This window comes from Oncorhynchus kisutch, linkage group LG26 (genome assembly GCF_002021735.2).
Source record: "Oncorhynchus kisutch isolate 150728-3 linkage group LG26, Okis_V2, whole genome shotgun sequence".
Lineage (NCBI taxonomy): Eukaryota > Metazoa > Chordata > Actinopteri > Salmoniformes > Salmonidae > Oncorhynchus > Oncorhynchus kisutch.
Window position 1 is genome coordinate 18,813,083 of NC_034199.2, and position 22,581 is coordinate 18,835,663.

Below are 22,581 nucleotides of genomic sequence, written 5' to 3' on the forward strand. Positions count from 1 at the left end.
TCAGCATGACAAGGCCCCCGTGCACAGAGTCACCATTCCAATTTCATGGTTTGTTGAGATCGGTGTGGAAGAACTTGACTGGCCTGCACAGTGCCCTGACCTCAACCCCATCGAACAACTTTGACATGAATTGGAGTGCCGACCAGATCTAATTGCCCATTATCAGTGCCCAACCTCACTAATGGTCTTGTGGCTAAATGGAAGCAAGTCCCCGCAGAAATGTTCAAACATCTAGTGGAAAGCCTTCCCAGAAGAGTGGAGGCTGTTATAGCAGCAAAGGGTGGACCAACTCCATATTAATGCCCACGATTTTGGAATGAGATGTTTGATCGAGCAGGTGTCCACAAAGTTTTGGTCATTTAGTGTATGTCAAAGTGTGTCAAATATGTAAATTGTAAACCCTATAATTGTGGGAGGTGTCAGGGGACATCCAAATGACACATTTTTGTTTGCAGGGCATCACCTGTGAAATCTCATGTGAAATATCATCACGCGAGAAGTGTTCTAAAAACCACATGGTTTCACATGATTTCAAATGATTGCAAAACATGTCGAAATTTAACATGTGAAATCATGTGGTTTTTTCTGTAAGGGAAGACACACAGAGAGTAAGGAGAGAGGAGACAGACACTAGCTGGTAAAAACCTGTTAAGACTGTCTGTATATACAACACTGTTTGTGTGCGTGTACGTGCGTGTGCATACACATGTGTGTATGCCTCCTGTGAGCTGGGCAGCCGCGACCACCCTTAGTGGGTGAAATAGATGTTCCAGTCCACAGCACGCTACAGAGCACGGGACCCACTGAGTACACTACCCTGCGCTACCCTGCACTACCCTACACTTTCCTGCACTATCCTGCGCTACACTACCCTGCCGCTCACACACATCTCCAAAATAAACATTAGAAACATAGCAATATTACAGCAATATATAACGGCTAAATAACTGCCATCTAAACAGCAGAAACGGACATCATCATAAGCCTCCACAGTTAACCAATGCTCAGATCAAAGATCTATTGTTTTCTGCAACACTCTCCATTCCATCTCCTCTCCTTTTCCCAATTCTCTCCTTCCCCCTCTCTCCATGCCTCCCCTCTTATTCTCTCCCTCTTTCTCTCTCGCTCCCAGACAGGCAGTGGATCTGTTGCTATAGAGAATGGATCGGGTCTTACCTCGTAATGCTCTCTGGACTGGACGGACTTCAGCGAGCTGATCCAGTCCTCCATCTCTTTCCTGTTCTCCGCGCAGAGGATGAGCCTGCGGAATGGAGTGATCACCTGGATGGATAGATGGATGGGTGGATAGAGAGATGGAGAGACAAGGATGATGAGTGTACACACAGAGAGAGAGTCCTCTGCCTAGCCTCTGAGCCGGCGGGAGATCCGCTCTCCGTCTTTAAGAGGGGAGTGAGGACAAGCCCCCTCCCTCGCTTTCTCTCCCTTTTTTCTCTTAGGCGCTCACGATCTGCCTCGCTCTCGTTCTTTTTCCCCGCAACATTTCCTTGCGCTAGCTTGCCCTGTCTCTCTCTCTTTCTCAGCCCCCTCAAACATGTCCTCACTCTTTCCCTTATCACTTATCCCCCCTCCCCTCTCTCTCTCTCTCTCTCTGTCTGCCCGCTCACACTCCCTCATGTTTTGAGTCTGAGGTGAGGTGACAGGCGGAGTGCCTTGGTAAAGGCCGAGAGCCGATAGCCCCCCTCCTCCTCCTCTCTTTCCCTCTCTCTCCAGGCTGAGGGAGGGAGGGAGAGGCTCCCAGTAGACAGACAGACAGACATTACAGACACAACCCTTTCAACATTCATCACTTATTCATCACTCGGTCTTATCTTCTATCGCTTCTCCATCTCTCCCTCCTCTCTTCTTTTCTCCTTCTGCCTTATTTCTTTCTCTACTCTCTCGGTCTTCTCTGTTTCCTCTCTTTTATCCCTAACCATTTTCTCTCCTCTCTCTATCCCCCTCTTCCTCTCGCTGTTGTCCTTTTAGGTAGCGATAGAGGGGGTGTTAACACGGCTGACAAGGATTCAGTGCTGGGAGACTCGAGGCAGGGGGTTCACACAGCAACACGCAGCAACACACACAAACACCTTCTAATAAAGACGACCATGACACACACGCACACACAAACACTGCAACCAAAAACCTTCAACACAAAAAAAGTGCCACACAACACACTGAAACGCCTTCTAACAAAGCATACACCCACAAATGCACGCATACACCAATTTAGATCTATTTGTATATTTTCACCTGATAATTACCCAGTCTCTGTCACAGTGCCCACCCACACTCATCCCTCCCTCCCTGTGCTATCCATCCCTCCCTCCCTGCATCTCAGCAGCTGTGTCCAGGTCTGTCTGCCCTGTGGACCAGCAGCATCTGAGGCTCTGAGCCCATTACCAGGAGTGGAAACATAGCCGTTAGCTCACACACAGCAGCCACCCATCAGTGTTTGTGTGTGTGTGTGTGTGCGCGCATGTGTCCGTGTGGCATACAACACACAACACACATATCACCTCTTGTGTGTATGAGGCAGATATACTTAAAACGTTTGAACAAAGACACCCCCCCCCCCTCCCACACACACACACACACACAATTGTACTAGTAGAAATCTACAGTAACACATTCATGTGCTACAGTAACTATAATGCATGATGACATGCAAAAGAATAAGACTGATACCGTTTGTCAGCCATATTGTCTTCTCCCTTAGGAGACATGGACAGTTACAGCTTCACGGGTTCCGTGCAGATCCAACCTCTTTTCCCCTGCGATGTGACTGTTGCCGTTGTGCGTTGTAATGGTGTTGTTGTGGATGAATAAATCATGTCGGGATAAAAGAATGGCTGTGTCCACAGACAGACAAACAGCTCCACACGGCGGCCCTCTGTCTGTCTGACGGATAAAAGAAACACCTGTGCACGTCACACACTCACCTCACTGACCCCTCTGTGTTCGTTGCGGTGTGTGTGTGGGTGTGTGTTTGTTTGCGTGTGTGTCTTGTTAGATATAGCTGGCTAATTAGACCAAGCAGAACAAGTGGCAAGCCTTCCCGCCTTTGGGACAACGCCTCCCATTGTTAGAGCGGAGACAAGACCATCTCGTCATTATATACGGTATCTCTGGTAACAACTAGAGGTGAACTGATCTGCAGATTTTTTCTGGTGGGTTTTTCGTTGCAAGTTTGCTTTAACACGCGGGTGCATGTTATCTCCCGTTAGTTGCACTTTAACGTGTAGCACTGCGTTCTGCCTGTTCGCTGCAATCGACCCCTTCTTTCTCTAGGATTAGAGTGACCTGATGCTGCAGGGTTACATAGAGAGAGAGTGTGTGTATGTGTGTGCGCGCGTGTGTGTGCTTGTAGGGGATGAAGGATGGTTGCCTAGGGAAACTGGAGTGTGTTTCTATAAATAGCACTGGAAACTCTTGAGGGAGAGAAGTTCCCTGATGAGCCACCTCAGACTTAGGTCAAAGGGCAGATGAGGAGTGTTGAGGTGTGTGTCTGTGTGTGTGTGTGTGTGTGTGTGTGTGTGTGTGTGTGTGTGTGTGTGTGTGTGTGTGTGTGTGTGTGTGTGTGTGTGTGTGTGTGTGTGTGTGTGTGTGTGTGTGTGTGTGTGTGTTTTATAATCATATCAATTAATTCTCCATGTTTGATTGGTAATCATTTCCATAATCAATCATTGTTCACCTTCTAGAGCAGACTCTTCATAACCCCACAGTCATCTCGAATCACGAGGATCCCACTATGAGTCTACAGCTACCCGTTATCGAGAAAATCACATCAAGATTGGGTTCTCATTGCTTGAACACATTAACAAGAGTCATACAGTAGCTAACCTAACATTCAGCTTCTATAATGGGCTGGAATACAAGGGTATCATCTATCTAAATGAGGGTTCAATTGCCTGGAGTTGAGATCACAGCATTAGAGCCATCAAGATTTGATCATCTAAATTGAATAGCAAGGCATTACAATGTTCTATTCACTAACATGCAGAGAAAAATTACCACTTGCAGAAAGGTACATGACAGGATCAGACTCAGACACACACACACACGCAGACTCACACACACACACACACACGCGCGTGTGCGCAGACTCACACACACACACGCACACTCACACACACACACGAGCAGTCTCACACACACATGCGCAGACTCACACACATGCAGACTCACACACATGCAGACTCACACACACATGCAGACTCACACACATGCAGACTCACACACACGCAGACTCACACACACGCAGACTCACACACACGAGCAGACTCACACACACATGCAGACTCACACACATGCAGACTCACACACACGCAGACTCACACACACGCAGACTCACACACACGCAGACTCACACACACGCAGACTCACACACACGAGCAGACTCACACACACGAGCAGACTCACACACACGCAGAGACTCACACACACATGCAGACTCACACACGAGCAGACTCACACACATGCAGACTCACACACATGCAGACTCACACACACATGCAGACTCACACACACGCAGAGACTCACACACACATGCAGACTCACACACATGCAGACTCACACACACGCAGACTCACACACACGCAGACTCACACACACATGCAGACTCACACACACGCAGACTCACACACACACAGAGACTCACACACATGCAGACTCACACACACGCAGACTCACACACACACAGAGACTCACACACATGCAGACTCACACAGACTTACTGTGCATGTGCAGACGTGTATTGATTCATGACTAATATATATTTTTTTATGAATAGAAACTTATTACTACATATAATCAACAATGTACATCAGCAGCAAACCCAATCAGAAAATACACAATACACACAGTGTCTATTTCCACGCCACATACAGGGTTCAAATCGAGGACATTAAAGCCTCGACGAAACAATAATCCTTTATCTGAGCCTAGTATCCTTGCAGAATCTGTAGCAAGCACCCTCATATGTACCGCAAGGTGCTTCCCCCAGATACATCTCATATTCACAGCAGCCCCCCACACTACATACACACACACTACCCGCATACACAAAAAAATACACACATACACTACCCGCATACACACTACATACACACACACTACCCGCATACACAAACAAATACACACATACACTACCCGCATACACACTACATACATACACACTACCCGCATACACACACATACACACACTACCCGCATACACACACACACACACACTACATACATACACACTACCCGCATACACACACATACACACAAACACACACTACCCGCATACACAAACTACATACACAAACACTACCCGCATACACAAACACATACACACACATACACACACTACCCGCATACACACACACACACACTACATACATACACACTACCCGCATACACACACATACACACAAACACACACTACCCGCATACACACACTACATACATACACACTACCCGCATACACACACATACACACACTACCCGCATACACACACACACACACTACATACACACACACTACCCGCATACACACACATACACACACACTACCCGCATACACACACATACACACACACTACCCGCATACACACACATACACACACACTACCCGCATACACACACATACACACACGCTACCCGCATACACACACTACATACACACACACTACCCGCACACACACACTACATACATACACACTACCCGCATACACACACATACACACAAGTGCACGCAAGCACCGCGTGCACACACACACACACACCTCAGTAACCAAATCGTTTCAACACATCTTAAATTCAGAAGACCATGCTGCCCCCACCACACACACACACACACACACAGAAAGAGAGAAGGACACAGAGACGAAGGACATCAATAATACAAAGGCTAACATACAATCTTTTAGTGTTCTATCACGCCACGCACTGAACAGTATCTGTCCCACTCCCTCTATCACGCTGTCCCACTCCCTCTATCATGCTGTCCCACTCCCTCTATCATGCTGTCCCACTCCCTCTATCATGCTGTCCCACTCCCTCTATCACGCTGTCCCACTCCCTCTATCACGCTGTCCCACTCCCTCTATCACGCTGTCCCACTCCCTCTATGACGCTGTCCCACTCCCTCTATCACGCTGTCCCACTCCCTCTATCACGCTGTCCCACTCCCTCTATCACGCTGTCCCACTCCCTCTATCACGCTGTCCCACTCCCTCTATCACGCTGTCCCACTCCCTTTATCACGCTGTCCCACTCCCTTTATCACGCTGTCCCACTCCCTCTATCACGCTGTCCCACTCCCTCTATCACGCTGTCCCAATCCCTCTATCACGCTGTCCCACTCCCTCTATCACGCTGTCCCACTCCCTATATCACACTGTCCCACTCCCTATATCACGCTGTCCCACTCCCTCTATCACGCTGTCCCACTCCCTATATCACTCTGTCCCACTCCCTACATCACACTATCCTACTACCTCTATCACGCTGTCCCACTCCCTCTATCACGCTGTCCCACTCCCTCTATCACGCTGTCCCACTCCCTATATCACACTGTCCCATCCCCTATATCACGCTGTCCCATCCCCTATATCATGCTGTCCCATCCCCTATATCACGCTGTCCCATCCCCTATATCACGCTGTCCCATCCCCTATATCACGCTGTCCCATCCCCTATTTCACGCTGTCCCATCCCCTATATCATGCTGTCCCATCCCCAGCACAAACCAACCTGCACAGACCACAACAGCATCTTTCAACTCACAGACACACAGACAGAGAGACAGACAGAGACATAGAGACAGACAGACAGATGAACTGCAGTATTCATTAACACTAACTGTGTCTGAAAGCCATCCTGCAATGCACTTACCCCCACTCTCACTCTCTCTCTTTCTCTCTCTCTCTGAAGGAGAGTGTGTGCGGGTCATGCTGAATGGTGAAGCCTGGTCTCCCCCTCTCGGTGTGTGTGTGTGTGTGTATGTGTGTGTGCGTGTGTGTGTCTCCCTCACTGCAGCAGATCCTCAGCCGCTTGAGGAACAAACAGAGCACTACACACGCACACTGTCACATGGAGCAGCACTCTCTCTCACTCTCTCGCACCCACACACACAACCACACACACCAACAACAGAGGTGAAGAGCCCTTCTATAATAAATGCACCCCAGAGGTTCAGCATTGCACATTCCCCAAAGGGGAAGAGAGCACAGAATACCCTGTCGCAAAACACATCCCTAAATAACCTGACCCAAAACGCACCCCTGAATAACCTAACTCAAAACACATCCCTAAATAACCTGACCCAAAACGCACCCCTGAATAACCTAACTCAAAACACATCCCTGAAGAGTGATCAAAACACATCCCTGTCCTTGGTGTTTAAAGGTCTGCACATGTAAATGTACTGGAGATAGTGGAATGTGTTGAGTTCCAGAACAAAAACTTCTGTGCTATTAAATCTCTCTTCCTTTCTCACTCTCTTTCCCTCCCTTTTCATTTTGCTCTTTCTCTCTGTCCCTTGTTTTTCCTCTCTCTACTGTCCCCATCTCTCCTTCCTTCCTTCCTTCCTTCCTTCCTTCCTTCCTTCCTTCCTTCCTTCCTTCCTTCCTTCCTTCCTTCCTTCCTTCCTTCCCTCCCGCTTACTTTATCTCTCCATCCATCCCCCTGTCCTTTGCAGCTTTCTTTCACTCTCTCAACCCCCTCTCTTTCCATCCCTTTCTCCCCTCCCAATCCCTCTCTCTGATGTGGTTTGTCTCTACAGTCATTCTGAGGGTTGTGCTGATCTCTCTATAAGCTGCACCCCACTCCAGTGACTCATAGCAAACATTAGATAGCATGTGCATTCCCCTGCACTGCACGTGCCCAACACACACACACACACACACACACAAGTGTTCATGCAGGCGGACACGCAAACTCACACACATACACACAAATATACAAGCTTGCAAGCGGGTAGCTAACTAAACTCAATTCCATGGCGAAGGAAGTTTCTGATGAGCTCCACCAACGAAGTGGAGCAGAAACCAGGCTTTGTGAAATTCAGCGCCAACTACAATGATTATCCCAAGGTCAATACTTAAAAAAAATGCTATTATGAAACGCTTATCTTCTTTGTTTGCTGAAATCCATACTTAACAAAACTTTTGTCAAAAACAACTACCGACCGTTTCCTTGTCCTTTGTTGCTCTAAGATGGCTCTAAAATGTACATTACCCTAAGTAATCGGAGATTCAATTGACACAGTTACCATTTTATAGCAACAGAAACTAGGAAACAGTCGCGATTGTATTTGGCAAACGCATTATTAAAAAGTATGGATTTCAGCAAACAAAGAAAGGCACGCAACTACAGAGGACAAACATAGGTACACGGTAAGTGTTGAACAATTGACATTTTTAGAAGTATCAACCCTGGGCGAATCGATGTAGTCGGAGCTCGTCACTGCTTGACCACTTGGGGAAGATCTTCAAAAATGTATTTCGTCATGGGGTCAAGTAAGCTCGGCTAGCAAGCGATCAGACACGCAAACACACACACAAACCAATATGCAGGCAGTCAAGTCATCCCAAACATGCTCAGCGGAGCGCTAAAGGCGATGCTAAAAATAGCCCTGTGTTCTCCTCTGAACTCTCTCTCTTACTCCTCTCCTGACTCTCTCTTCCTTCTCCTTTCTTTTTATAGCAACGCCAGGGGAGAGGGCGGACATTTATAGAAAGACATGCCCTCACTCACTCCTTTGAGCTTGTGCACGTGTGTGTGTGTGTGTGTGTGTGTGTGTGTGTGTGTGTGTGTGTGTGTGTGTGTGTGTGTGTGTGTGTGTGTGTGTGTGTGTGTGTGTGTGTGTGTGTGTGTGTGTGTGTGAAAGAACGTTAATAGAAAAACAAGAACACACTCACTGTTCCCTGTCAGTTTGCATCCCAGTTGACAAGATGTTTGCTTACATTTCTCTCTCACACACACACACACACACACACACCACATTGAAGCAATCATCATCAACATAAGACTTTGGTGGCCTTAGCATAGCACATTGATCTGCAGTGCAACCTAATGTCGGCACACGCGCACGCACGCACGCACACACACACACACACACACACACACACACACATACACACAGTTTAGACACTGCTGCTACTATTATTATAATATTTATCCTGCTGCCTAGTCACTTTTCCCCCTGCCTACATGTACCTACCTACTACCACCGCATCACTGCACATTGATATGATATTGGCAGTGACTTTGAATGTAGCGAACATTCTCATGTTTTTTTACACCTGTTTTATCCTGTACATGCGACAAATAAAAAAGGTTTGATTTGATTTTGTGTGTGTGTGTGTGTGTGCGCGTGCATGCGTACATTCATGTAGAATCTCACCGTGAAGCTGTTGTTAACATTCTTAGTGCTGGACTCAGCCACACTGGCATCTGATAGGTCCACCTCGTCAAATATCAGAGACTGTAGGAGAGGAGAAAGAGGAGTGGAAGAAGAGGAAGAAGAGGAGAGGAGAGAGGAGGAAGATGAGGAAGAGGTGAGAGGAGAAGAGAGGAGAGGAAGAAGAGGAGAGGAAATGAGAAAGGAGAGGAGGCAGAAGAGAGAGGAGAAGAGAGGATAGGTGGAAGAAGAGACGAGAGAGGAAAGGTATAGAGAACAGAGGAGGAAGACCAAACAGATCAACAGATTGAGTACTCTGAGTATGATAAAACACACAAAATACTAATACACAAAACATCTCTTATTTGAACCCTTCACTACTATGAAGGCAGATCTATGGGAGCCTTATCTTAAATATTGACTTCAGGGCTGGGGTCAATCTTATCTGACCTAGACCAAAAAAGAAAAGCCATTTTGAAATCACAATGGGACAAAAACAGACCTGAGAGCTGTGCACACAACTTCAATATTTACCTATAGATCATAACGCATGATTGACATAAATCTGAGTTCAAATGAAAAGCACTTAAACATCCAATGTTTAGATTCAATCCCTAATGAATAGATATTCAACTGACCACAACCCTGAATCTTAGGCTGTGTTTACACAGGCAGCCCAATTCTAATATTTTGGCGATAATTGGGCAACAGATCAGAACTGGGAGGACATCATGCAGTATCATACACTTACTCTGTATGAAGAGCTATAAGCATTATACATGATCATATGTTCTATCAGGGCTAGGTGACCTTCCTACTAGGTGTGCAGGGTTTTTGCACAAGCCCTGCATTAACACCTCTGGTTCAGCTAATCAGCTGCTCATCAGGAACTTGATAAGTTTTATCTGGGGTGTGGCCCAGGGCCTGATCGAAAGCTTGCACACCCAGTACAGCAGTCCAGGAGGAAGGCCACTCCTGTGTTATATGAACTGCTATAAGCATTATGCATTATTCTATATGAGGAGCTATAATGAGCCTTATGTCTATTGTAATAGTAATAAGAAGCAGGCCAAAGCGACATGCTAATGATGACCTTGATTAATTCAGCGTAGGCCAACTAACTATAGACCTGATGGCGTAGATCGAAGAATAGCGGTTGTTTATCCCACCTCTGGCACAGACTCAAACACACGGCTACTACTGAGTGAGACACACACACACACACGATGAATGAGAGCAGATTATCCCAAGTCAATGTTGGAACAGCCCCATTCAGTCAGTCAGCAGAGAGCAGACGAGCCAGGACCTGCTAATAGGAACATGATATCCAAACACACAACCTGCCGGATGATGACATCACTACTGCCTGCCCTGCCGCTGAGCTCTTAAAGGGCTGGAGGCCAACTACAGTGCAGCTGCCGCTGTTATAGTAGAGGAATGCCCCTAGTGTGTGTGTGTGTGTGTGTGTGTGTGTGTGTGTGTGTGTGTGTGTGTGTGTGTGTGTGTGTGTGTGTGTGTGTGTGTGTGTGTGTGTGTGTGTGTGTGTGTGTGTGTGTGTGTGTGTTCGTCCTTAAAGGCTGCAGCTGTCAGAGAAATGCCCTGTTTATGACACTCTCCAGGGATGGTTTAAGAGCAGGATGGGGACACTAGCCAGAGTATGTGTGTGTGTGGGCGGTGGGGGTCTGAGAGCTTGTGTGTGGCATGCCAACATAAACATTTCCCCCTCTTCAAGCACTCTTGGCTGTCATGACATGGCTGGTATCACGTGTATGTGTGTGAGTCTGTCTCAGCAATGACAAACACACACACATGCATGCACACTCAAGCACACACACACACACCATCCTTATGAACTAACACACAGCAGGATCATTCACTATCGAGCCATGTGACAACTGTCAGTGGACATACATTACTCAGAGACGGTGTGGACTAAGGCCCTGTTCAAATTCTTAGAAACCCTTCTTTCCTCCCCCTTTAATCTAGTCATGAGTCTGTATGTGATTGGATAAGCTAAACCCTTTCAACCAATCCAATTGCTTCAAGAAAAAGAAGGAAGGAAGGTTGAATTTCGGACGTATTGGAACAGGGTCTAGGTAAAGGTGAGTATGGATGTTGAATGTTTCTCTCGCTCTCTTGCCTTCTCGTGAAAGCTGTGTGTAGCAATGGCGTGACATTAACACATTCTGACTCCTAGTCCCAATTTAATCCCTAAACTTTAGGACTGAATTCCCAAGACAGAGAGAAGAGGGTAGAGTCGAGAGTCAACTCAGGCCAAAACACTGTCCATTAGCTAGCAAGCTAGTTGTTCCATATAGAAAGTTCTAGGCATATAGAAAGAGATGCTTGTCAAGGTAGTTTCTGTGGTTGCATTGTGATGATGAAACAAAGCACCTGGCTGCACAGTGCCCTCTAGCAGGCCGGCAGACAGAGGGCCAGACATGTAGAGGACGGACAGGGCAGAGTGGAGGTGGTCTGGACAGCGGAAGTGAGGTGTGTTTCTCCCACAAGACAGGAGCAAAACTCCTAACTTGCATCTCAATGACCTCAGATGGCTTCCTCTCCTGCTCTAATCTCCTGGGTCATGATCGTTGGGCACCAAACAGAAGAAAACGAACAGAACCAGGGAACGGCTACCTGGACTTGTCCAGTAAGAAACGCACATTTGTCATGTTGCGTGCCCCTAATAATTACCACCCTGATCTACAACAGTCCTGGTCCTGGAATGGGAATCAGATTTTAGTGCTGCGCTTGAAAAAAAACCTGACTGCAGCTCCCCAGGACCAGGGTCCTGACCAATACTCATCTACTGTCCCATTGAGAAAGAGCAGTCCTTAGGAAGAAACTAGAGGAGAGAGAAGAGATGAGAGGAGATAGCAGAGGAGAGGAGATAGCAGAGGAGAGGAGGCCACTTTGGACCATTGATACACATCCATGATGGAACATTCTAAGCATGAACAGGCTCCTAAGCAATGCCAGAGCAAACAGGCTTTCTAGGCGATGCTGGAGTGAATGTGGCAAGATAGCGAATGTAGAGGGGGGGGTAGCCTGTAGTTCTGGAGCAGTAGGTCAAACTCTGGTCCACTGTGTCTTGCTGGTTTACCTGAGGTACACCTGTCCAAAAATGTTATGTTGACTCTTTAGCTAAGACATATTCATTGACCCAAAAGAAGAGATAGGAAGAAATGTCAAGACCAGCAGGACTGTAGCCCTCGAGGACTGACGTTACAGCCTTAACGTCTAGAGGCTAACAGAAGAGTCTAAAGCCTTAAATCAGAGTCTATGGGTGGGCTGAGGGAAGATGGGATGGTACTAAGGTGGCCCGGTCGTGACGCTGCAGCTGACCCGTATCGACATCAGACCTTCGTCGGATCCGCTAGGCGGTGGTGTGCGGCGAGGCCCTGCCCAGCACACGGACAGAACCCTCCAACATACACGACTCCTGGAAACGCCGCGCAGTGCCCGCTCCTGCCACCGGGCCAGGGCACTGCCAGTCTAAGAGGTCAGGGGTTGGGGTTAGAGGTTAGGTGTTAAATGGAATGCCAGACTGCCACAGAATAGGGAGGTGCAGGAGAGGGTGCCTAGAAAGACTAGGACTAGAGGTAAGGGGTTACATTGCAGGACTCCTGCCAACGAGCCAAGGGAGAGGGTTTGGGTCTGGGGTTATGGGGTTCAGGGTTAGAGAGGTAGGGTAAAACAGTTATGAGGGTTAGTTCTGGGGTGTTAGAGGTTATGTTGGTTAGGGGTAACGGGTTGGCAGGCTGCCAGAAGCAGGAGAGGGAAGTCAGATTAAAGGTCAAAGGGTAGAGGGGTAAGACGTTTTGGGGACAGGGGTTCTGAGTATATAGTTACGGGTAGGGGCAGTCTTCAACCCTGGTCCTGGAGACCTAGAGGGTTTGTTGCTGTCTATAGTTCCAACCCTGCATTAACACACCTGGTTCAACTACGAAAGGCTGTGGAAATGAGTTACCTCTGGTTTGTTCAGCCATCCCTATGGGGAAAATGATTGTGGAAAGTTTTGGGATAAATGCTGAAAATCAGGTCTGCGGTTAACACAGGCTTAGGAGATCTAATACGTTTTGTTCTATTCGATGATATCAGTAATTTAACATGACCTTTATGAATTATGAAGCCTTCATGTGCTTTTTTTTATTAAATAAATGCTTGAAAATTCACAAAAACTGACATTAGCTGACGAAGATTATCACACAGACATTTTTATAAGATCTCCTAAACCTGTGTTTACCACAGAACTTATTTTCGGTGTTTATCCAAAAACCGTGCAAAAATTCCATTAACTTTCCCATAGTCTTTGTTCAACGAACCATGGCAGAATTAGTGCTTACAAAAAGATGCCATTACTATTGCTCTCTATATAGGGTGGCTAAATGTCATGTGCTTTTGCTGGGCCTCTAAAATAGGCTGCTATGGTAGTCAGTGAGAGACAGTTAAATAGTTTTTCTGACTCTGTGTTTGTCTGTGTGCGTGTCTGTGTGCTTGTGTCTGTGTGCGTGTGTGTGTGTGTCCTACCTTGGCATCTTTGGCGTAGTAAAGTGTGCGTCCTCTCAGTTTGAAATAGCGTTTTTTCCACCTCTGGAATGAGCTTGTCTGTTTCAGCAACAGTCCCTCTTTCACACTGGTCTGGAGAGACAGAGAGACAGAGAGAGAGAGAGCGAGAGAGAGCGAGAAAGACAGAGAGAGACAGAGAGAGGGAGAGAGACAGAGAGAGAGAGAGGGAGAGAGGGAGAGAGAGGGAGAGAGACAGAGAGAGAGAGTACATTGTTAGAACACTGTATATATATATATATAATATGACATTTGTAATGTCTTTACTGTTTTGAAACTTCTGTATATGTAATGTTTACTGTTAATTTTTGTTGTTTTTCACTTTATATATTCACTTTGTATGTTGTCTACCTCACTTGCTTTGGCAATGTTAACACATGTTTCCCATGCCAATAAAGCCCTTGAATTGAATTGAATTGAATTGAGAGAGAGAGAGGGGGAGAGAGACAGAGAGAGGGGGGAGAAGAACAGAGAGAGGGGGGAGAAGAACAGAGAGAGAGAGGGGGGAGAACAGAGAGAGAGAGAGGGGGGGGGGGGGGGGACATGGTTAAATGTATCTTCAATTCACCATGAATTGTCTGAACAGTGAACTAAACTAACCCCAAACCCTGTTTCAATACATTAATATCACATAACCGAAAACACTGAGGCCCAGCACGTGTGTTGTACCCTCCAGGTAAGGGTATAGTATGTATGAGCTCTGTGTTAATCCCAGTGACTGGCAGAGTTAATCCTCCTCCCTCATGGAGCATGCTCACACACACACACACGCACACACGCACACACGCACACACACGTGCACGCGCACACGCACGCGCGCGCACACACACACACACACACACACACACACACACACACACACACAATGCCCAAGGCTCACTGCGCACTGACCACACCTCTGTGTTTATCTACAGGAAACTCTGCTGAGATAAAAGTGAGTGTGTGTCAATTTCATGCATGGGAGAGGAAGGACAGGCTAAATAACAGCAAAGAAAGGAGAAGGCCATTAAAGATGCCTTGCTTCTCTGACCCACTATAAACACACATTGCTCACACTCAGGCCTGACAGACAGAAAGGGGGAGGGAGGGGAGAGAGAGGTGGAGGGAGGGAGGGAGGAGAGAAAGAGAGAGGGAGGGGAGCATTTCATTCACTAGTTCTAACCCTCTGTTGAACTCAGTGGTCTGAACATGTTTTAACCAATTTAACTAAATAAGCACCTGTCTTCTACTCTGAAAGGTGACATTTCTTTTAAGAGACTGTCATAACGTGGAAAAGAAGAGTGTTTGAGCATGTTTCGCCATTGAAAGCTTTTCATGGGACTTTTACAGGCAAACAAGACACAGAGAGAGAGAGGTGTATGTACTGTGTACGCCTGCAGGTTGTCCTGTCTCTGTGACACCGTAGATCAGATTTGTACTTCCGACAGTAAACATAGGGCCCTATAAAATCAGAGTTGCGGGAAACACGGACAGAATCACGGAATCCAGACATTAAAACGGCATTCAACAATGTTTAAAAAGCGTATTGAACTTAGTAGTACATTTAAAAAAGTGTGATATTGAAAGTGAAAACCTGAAAAACCTGGAAAAAAACTGAAACCTGGAAAAACAAGAGAAGACGGAATTGGGGAAAAACTAAACGGGCTCTATAAACACACACACACACACACACACACACACACACACACACACACACACACACACACACACACACACACACACACACACACACACACAACACACATGGAAACGCTGGGTGAAGAACAGCACTCTGGGGGCACACAGGGGAGGGGGCACACACACAGGGAGGCCTATTTTTAGCAGAGGAAATGTTCTCTCTGAAGGGAGAATTACAAACAGAGATGGAGGTTTGGAGCTGACATCCTGCCTGTCCACCAGCTGTGTCAACCTAAACACAGCACTCCATCCGCCACACTGTTTCGCTAAGGACATACAGCCTTGGCTACGGCTAACTCAATGGCTCACTAACTAACACAGCCTGGCTGTAGCTAACTCAATGGCTCACTAACTAACACAAGCCTGGCTGTAGCTAACTCACTGTCTCGCTAACTAACACAAGCCTGGCTGTAGCTAACTCACTGTCTCGCTAACTAACACAAGTCTGGCTGTAGCTAACTCACTGTCTCGCTAACTAACACAAGCCTGGGTCTCGCTAACTAACACAAGCCTGGCTGTAGCTAACTCACTGTCTCGCTAACTAACACAAGCCTGGCTGTAGCTAACTCACTGTCTCGCTAACTAACACAGACAACGGCTAACAACACATACCCTCGCTATCACTAACTGCACGTTTTGTAAAGGACAGTATTTTGAGCAAATTACTTAAAAATGACTGATTTCCAGTAAAGGGGAAAACATAAAGAACCTCTGCGAACATTGGCAATGTGACCAGAGTTGAGCAAGGTTCTGACCCTAGATCTGTGGTTAAGGGCAGCTTCTACTTCTAGCCCATGCAGAGAGGCCCCAAGCCGAACATGTTTACATGCTTCAAATATTAATTCCCTCCCTTTATGTAGCAGAGTTTAAAGCCTAAATACCTCAACTGGATTAAGGTGAAATACCACATTACGGACTACCTTATAAGGCAACCGTTGCTCGCCTGTGACGACTATCAAAGAACCAGCACGTAAGGATTGAAATACCAAGGGACAGGCATGGCGTATGAAGTCATAGCCTTGTTATAGAACCACTAGGGGAGGTAGGTAGGTGGGCAAGTAAGGTCTGCACTAGAAACTTCCTTTACAATGGGACTGGGGTGGGTAGGTAGGTAGGTAGGTAGGTAGGTAGGTAGGTAGGTAGGTGGGTGGGTGGGTGGGTAGGTAGGTAGGTAGGTAGGTAGGTAGGTAGGTAGGTAGGTAGGTAGGTAGGTGGGTGGGTGGGTAGGTAACCGAAAAAGGGGTCTTGTCACTTCTGGTAAATGTGCTACACACACATAGACAATGGTCCTGACACTACATGAAGGAGTGTTTCTCCTCTCATAATGCGTTCAAATCACTCATCTAAAGGTCAGAGCAGGTCTACACAGATGAGCTCACTGTCCAATCAGCAGGCTGCATGGCTAATCCAATCAGAGACCGAGAGACATCATGAGAGCCCCATGACTGAGAAAGAGGATAGGAGCAAGAGGGTAAAACTACCAGAACCACAGTACGATGACTACACGTTTAGAGTGCAAAGTTATAAACACCACTGTTTACATATTATACTTTGTGTAACATCCTATACATACTTTACTTGAAATATTGGACAAGGCTGAAACAAGCTTTGCAAACCAGCTTGTACGTATTCTTCTACTAGGAAAAGAGGCCAGAGTGGAGATGGGGATGGAGAGCAAGACGGCTGCAAAAGTCCCTCATAACAAAGTCAGAAGTATAACTTTTATGCCAGGCGAGAGAAAAAGTAGCTTTGCTCCAGTTTGCAGTTCTATTTTCTAGTTTGTTCCTCTTTGGCCCCCATAGTTCCTCTCCTTGTCTCCATCTCCTTCCTGTGGCCAACTGGGCCAGAAGCAATCTATTATTAGCCTATTCCTCTGCTACACACGCACACACACACACACACACACACACACACATTCCCCTGTTACTGGGGAGGGCAGGGCTGCCAGACAGAATTGAACTAACCTTACCACCAAGTAATGTACACGCACACACACCTCTCCCTGGCCTGAATATTGAAACACACACACACACAATGGACAAAGGCTGAGCTCCAATGAGTCCAGCAGCTGTGCTGGGGGATAAGAGCGGAGCAGGCAGGAGTTCCCTGAAAGGGTAAATGAAAAGAACAGGCCTGCATCCTGTCCCTGAGGATATCATATCCAGCCTCTAGTCTGCCTGCTACAGTTAGGACATAAACCAGCTCCTAACACCAGCCATATGCCCCTAGCCACAAGCCTGCTACAGTGACACAAATCAGCTCCTATAGCTCCTAACGTCATGCTGGCCATGCTAAAAAGGACAGTTCCATATGGTAGTGCGCGCGCGGTCTAAGAAGGGAGATGTTTGAGATTCTAGTACAATAGTCCAGTTCAATGGACAGGAAGTGGCATAGAATGATGAATGATTTTTTCAGGTTCAGAAAATCAGTCACTGAGCATTGTAGCTCGGATCCAAATTAGAGGTCGACCGATTAATCGGAATGGCCGATTAATTAGGGACGATTTCAAGTTTTCATAACAATCGGAAATCGGTATTTTTGGGCGCCAATTCTTTTTTTACACCTTTATTTTACTAGGCAAGTCAGTTAAGAACACATTCTTATTTTCAATGACGGCCTAAGAACGGTGGGTTAACTGCCTCGTTCAGGGGCAGAACGACAGATTTTTACCTTGTCAGCTCGGGGTATTCAATCTTGCAACCTTACAGTCAACTAGTCCAACGCTCTAACCACCTGATTACATTGCACTCCACGAGGAGCCTGCCTGTTACGCGAATGCAGTAAGCCAAGGTAAGTTGCTAGCTAGCATTAAACTTATCTTATAAAAAACAATCAATCAACGACTGTCGTTGCTCCAATGTGTCCTTAACCATAAACATCAATGCCTTTCTTAAAATCAATACCCAAGTATATATTTTTAAACCTGCATATTTAGCTAAAAGAAAGCAGGCAATATTAACCAGGTGAAATTGTGTCACCTCTTGCGTTCATTGCACGCAGAATCAGGGTATATGCAACAGTTTGGGCCGCCTGGCTCTGTGCGAACTAATATACCAGAATTTTACGTAATTATGACATAACATTGAAGGTTGTGCAATGTAACAGGAATATTTAGACTCATGGATGCCACCCATTAGATAAAATACAGAACGGAATAAACGTTTTGTTTTCGAGGTGATAGTTTCCAGATTTGACCTAAGGCTCGTATTTCTGTGTGTTTATTAGAGTTAAGTCTATGATTTGATATTTGATAGAGCAGTCTGACTGAGGGGTGGTAGGCAGCAGCAGGCTCGTAATAGTCAAAGGTATATGGTTTAGAGAGAAATAGTCGACGCGTTATAATTCCTGTAATAACTTGCGGCTGAACTTCAAAGGGGTTCCTTTGTTATTTTACCGTTCATGTCTTCCATAGAGGATGTCTTGATCTACTTCAAATAAGGTCTGTGTTTCGTGCTTAAACCACCTCAGCGTTTTGGTACCCGTGTAAATCTCACTAGGATAAGGTAACGTTTGTCAACATATTTTCATAAATCCACTCTACAAAAAAAATGATCTTCGCTTATATTTAGCCAATATTGATCAGAGTTACCTTGTCCTATGGATATCTACACAGTTATAAAATTGGCAAGGTGGTGTAAGCCTACACGAAACACAGACCTTATTTTAAGTGAATCTAAAAATATCCTATGGAATAAATGAATGAAGGAACCGCTTTTCAGATTTTGCTAGAAGGTGTCATGGGAATTATGACTCGCACTTTGGTAGTCAATTCTTACCATGCCCATTATTAAAAAAGATTTTCCTGCATATAGAAATTACAGTTTTTGTTTTCAACATTCATCCCAGTTAACTTAAACTCTCTTTTTATTCAAACAGTTGAGAGTATTTGTCTCCTAAGCAGACTCTTCAGTATCATTGTCACTTCAGAGCTGTGTGTGTGTTTTACAGATGGCAGAGAAAAGCAGAGCACCAGTGTGGGACTATTACATGGAATTGGCACCAGGGAAAGCAAGGTGTCTTATTTGTGATAAAGAGGTAAGCATGGGGTCAGCAACGGCTAAATCAAAAAATACCACCAACCTGTGGAATCACCTTAAGAACACCCATCCAAAAGCCCATAATATGTATTATATTAAGTTAAAATTAAAATGTTCATTGTTCATTCAGTATTGTTGTAATTGTCATTATTACAAAAACGTGTGTGTGTGTGTGTGTGTGTGTGTGTGTGTGTGTGTGTGTGTGTGTGTGTGTGTGTGTGTGTGTGTGTGTGTGTGTGTGTGTGTGTGTGTGTGTGTGTGTGTGTGTGTGTGTATATATATATAAATAAAATAAATAAATAAAAAATTAAGTCGGACGATTAATCGGTATCGGCTTTTTTTGTTCTCCAATAATCGGTATCGGCGTAATCATAATCGGTCGACCTCTAATCCAAATACACAGTAGGCTACACTTCAATTCCTCCATTCATAAAGAGCCAAGAGGTTGTTTTTGAGCTGACCGGAGTCTGTATAACGAGACAGTTTTACTGAAGGCCTGAGCTATGTCTTCATGGGGACACATGTTTCTGCTTTAGGCCTGTCAAACCAGATGTAGGGAAAGGGGATACCTGGTAAGTTGCACAACTGAATGCATTCAATCAAAATGTGTCTTCCACATTTAACCCATCCCCTCCAGATCAGAGGAGGGGGCTGCCTTAAACGACATCAACAGCACCCAGTTGTTGTTGGGGGTTAACTGCCTTGCTCAAGGGGAGAACAGCAGATTTTCCCACTTTTGTCGGCTTAGGGATTCAAACCAGCAACCTTTCAGTTACTGGCCCAATACCCTTAACCGCTAGGCTACCTGCCAATTATAGTAGCCTCCTCTAAGAATAATGTAACAAATTCACACAAGATAGCTGATTCGGCATATCTTCACGTTCAATTCTGTAAACCCTGGTTCAACCCTACAACAGAAGACGAGACAAGACAAAACTAGAACGTTTTATAATTGTGTGTTGTAGAACAGCTGACTGGAGGGCGCTCAGATCAATAAGACGAGATGCACAGTTGCGACCGTTTCCACGGTAATGGTGCTTCTTTCAATGACGTGATGAAACTTTGAAACAAAGTTGTCCCTTGTTGTAAGGTATTGTAGCAAACGAGTTTCGTGAATAAACCAGAAACACTATACACTTTCTGACTTGTCAGAGAAATATCAGCAAGCTAGGCTAGCTACAGTATTATTGCTGAAAAACAGCTATCTAGCTGTCTGCTTGGCTAGTTAGCTGGCTGCTTTGTCTGAACACAGAACGTCAGAGAACTGTTCTCTGATTGGCTAAAGGGTTGCGTTTACTCCCACTCCCCTCTCCGGTGCTCAACGGAGGATCCTGAGAAGACACCGCCAGGACCAGCAGGGGGAGTGGGCCCGATTCCTTCCCTGGGCGGAATACACTCAGAATTCATTGCGTCACTCCTCTACCGGGCTGACTCCCTTCCAGTGTGTTCTGGGTTATCAGCCAGCCCTGGCTCCGAGGACCCCGAGCCAGACCGAAGCTCCTGCGGTGAGTGGTTCAGGCGCGCAGAAGAGGTCTGGAACAATGTTCTTAATTACTCCCTTGATTACACACCCTTTATATCAGTCCTGGGGGCCTGATTGGTGTCACACTTTTGCCCCAGACCCAGCGAACACACCTGACTCCAATAATCAACTAGTATTGATCTTCAGTTAAAAATTCTATTAGTTTAAATCAGGTGTGTTTGCTAAGGATGGGGGGGAAAGTGTGACACCAATCAGGCCCCTGAGGACTGGAATTGCCCAGGCCTGCTTTATATAGTACTCTTCTGTTAGTAGTCTTCAGGTATTATTGTTTATAGTTCCATGTTAATTATTATTAAACTCAATAACTGAACTTGTTTCCTGACTCCCTGCGCCTACGTTACATAAAGGAACCTGTCTCATCGCAAGTCTTCAGCTAAGATTTGAAACGTTGAATTTTGGAAACTCCAGGACTGTTCAGATCAAGCCAACTTTGTTCTAAAAGTCCTTAAGACCATTGTGAGTCTCGTCTCTTGTATCTGAACTTGGCTTTATACTCTTTTACAATAACACACACCCATTAGGGGAAAAAACACATGAATTTCTCATGTTATCACGTGATTTAATGTGAAGTTAATGTGACAACATCTGACAAACGTTTATTTCAATTTTTTATCAAAATGCTTTTTTTGGGCAGAAATGCCTTTTAAATTTGATGTGCCTTAATAACAAACGTGTAAATACAAATACAATTGTTCAATTACAAGATTAGTTGGTTTAAGCCATGGAAAAATATATTTATCTGGACACTTTCTGCTTACCTGAAATGTTTACTTATTGTAGGCTACTACTTTTAGTCTTAATCTTTACCTACCGCACTACATGACCTTCAGCACATGACCTCACACACACAACCTCAGGAGGCTGAAAAAATGTGTCTTGTCACCAAAAACCCACAACCGCAGGTCTCTTCAGAGGGTGGTACGATCTGCATAACGCATCACAGGGGGCAAACTACCTGCCCTCCAGGACACCTACAACATCCAATGTCACAGGAAGGCAAAAAAAGATCATCAAGGACAATAACCACCCGAGCCACTGCCTGTTTACCCCACTTCCATGCAGAAGGCGAGGTCAGTACAGGTGCATCAAAGCTGGGACAGAGAGATTGAAAAACAGCTTCTATCTCAAGGCCACCAGATTGTTAAACAGCCATCACTAACACAGAGAGGCAGCTGCCTACCTACAGACTTGATATCATTGGCCACTTTAATAAATGGAACACTAGTCACCTTAATAATGTCACTTTAATAATGCCACTTTAATAATGTTTACATATCTTGCATTACTTATCTCATATATATATATATATATATATATATATATATATATATATATATATATATATACTGTATACTACACTATCTTTTGCA

General features: G+C 45.6%; 1 protein-coding gene across 8 annotated transcripts in view; it reads right to left on the reverse strand.

Moving 5' to 3' along the window:
* Positions 1-22,581, reverse strand: part of LOC109870925 (diacylglycerol kinase eta) — a 72,794-nt gene that overhangs the window by 39,448 nt on the left and 10,765 nt on the right. For 5 of the 8 annotated variants that reach the window (XM_031805866.1, XM_031805868.1, XM_031805864.1 and 2 more), the window contains 4 exons: positions 13,919-14,029; positions 12,734-12,883; positions 9,392-9,472; positions 1,177-1,281 (listed from right to left, as the gene is read on the reverse strand). In XM_031805866.1, coding sequence (XP_031661726.1) covers positions 1,177-1,281; positions 9,392-9,472; positions 12,734-12,883; positions 13,919-14,029 — 447 coding nt within the window. The remainder of the gene's footprint in view (positions 1-1,176; positions 1,282-9,391; positions 9,473-12,733; positions 12,884-13,918; positions 14,030-22,581) is intronic. The other 3 variants (XM_031805867.1, XM_031805871.1, XM_031805870.1) reach the window with 1 other exon arrangement.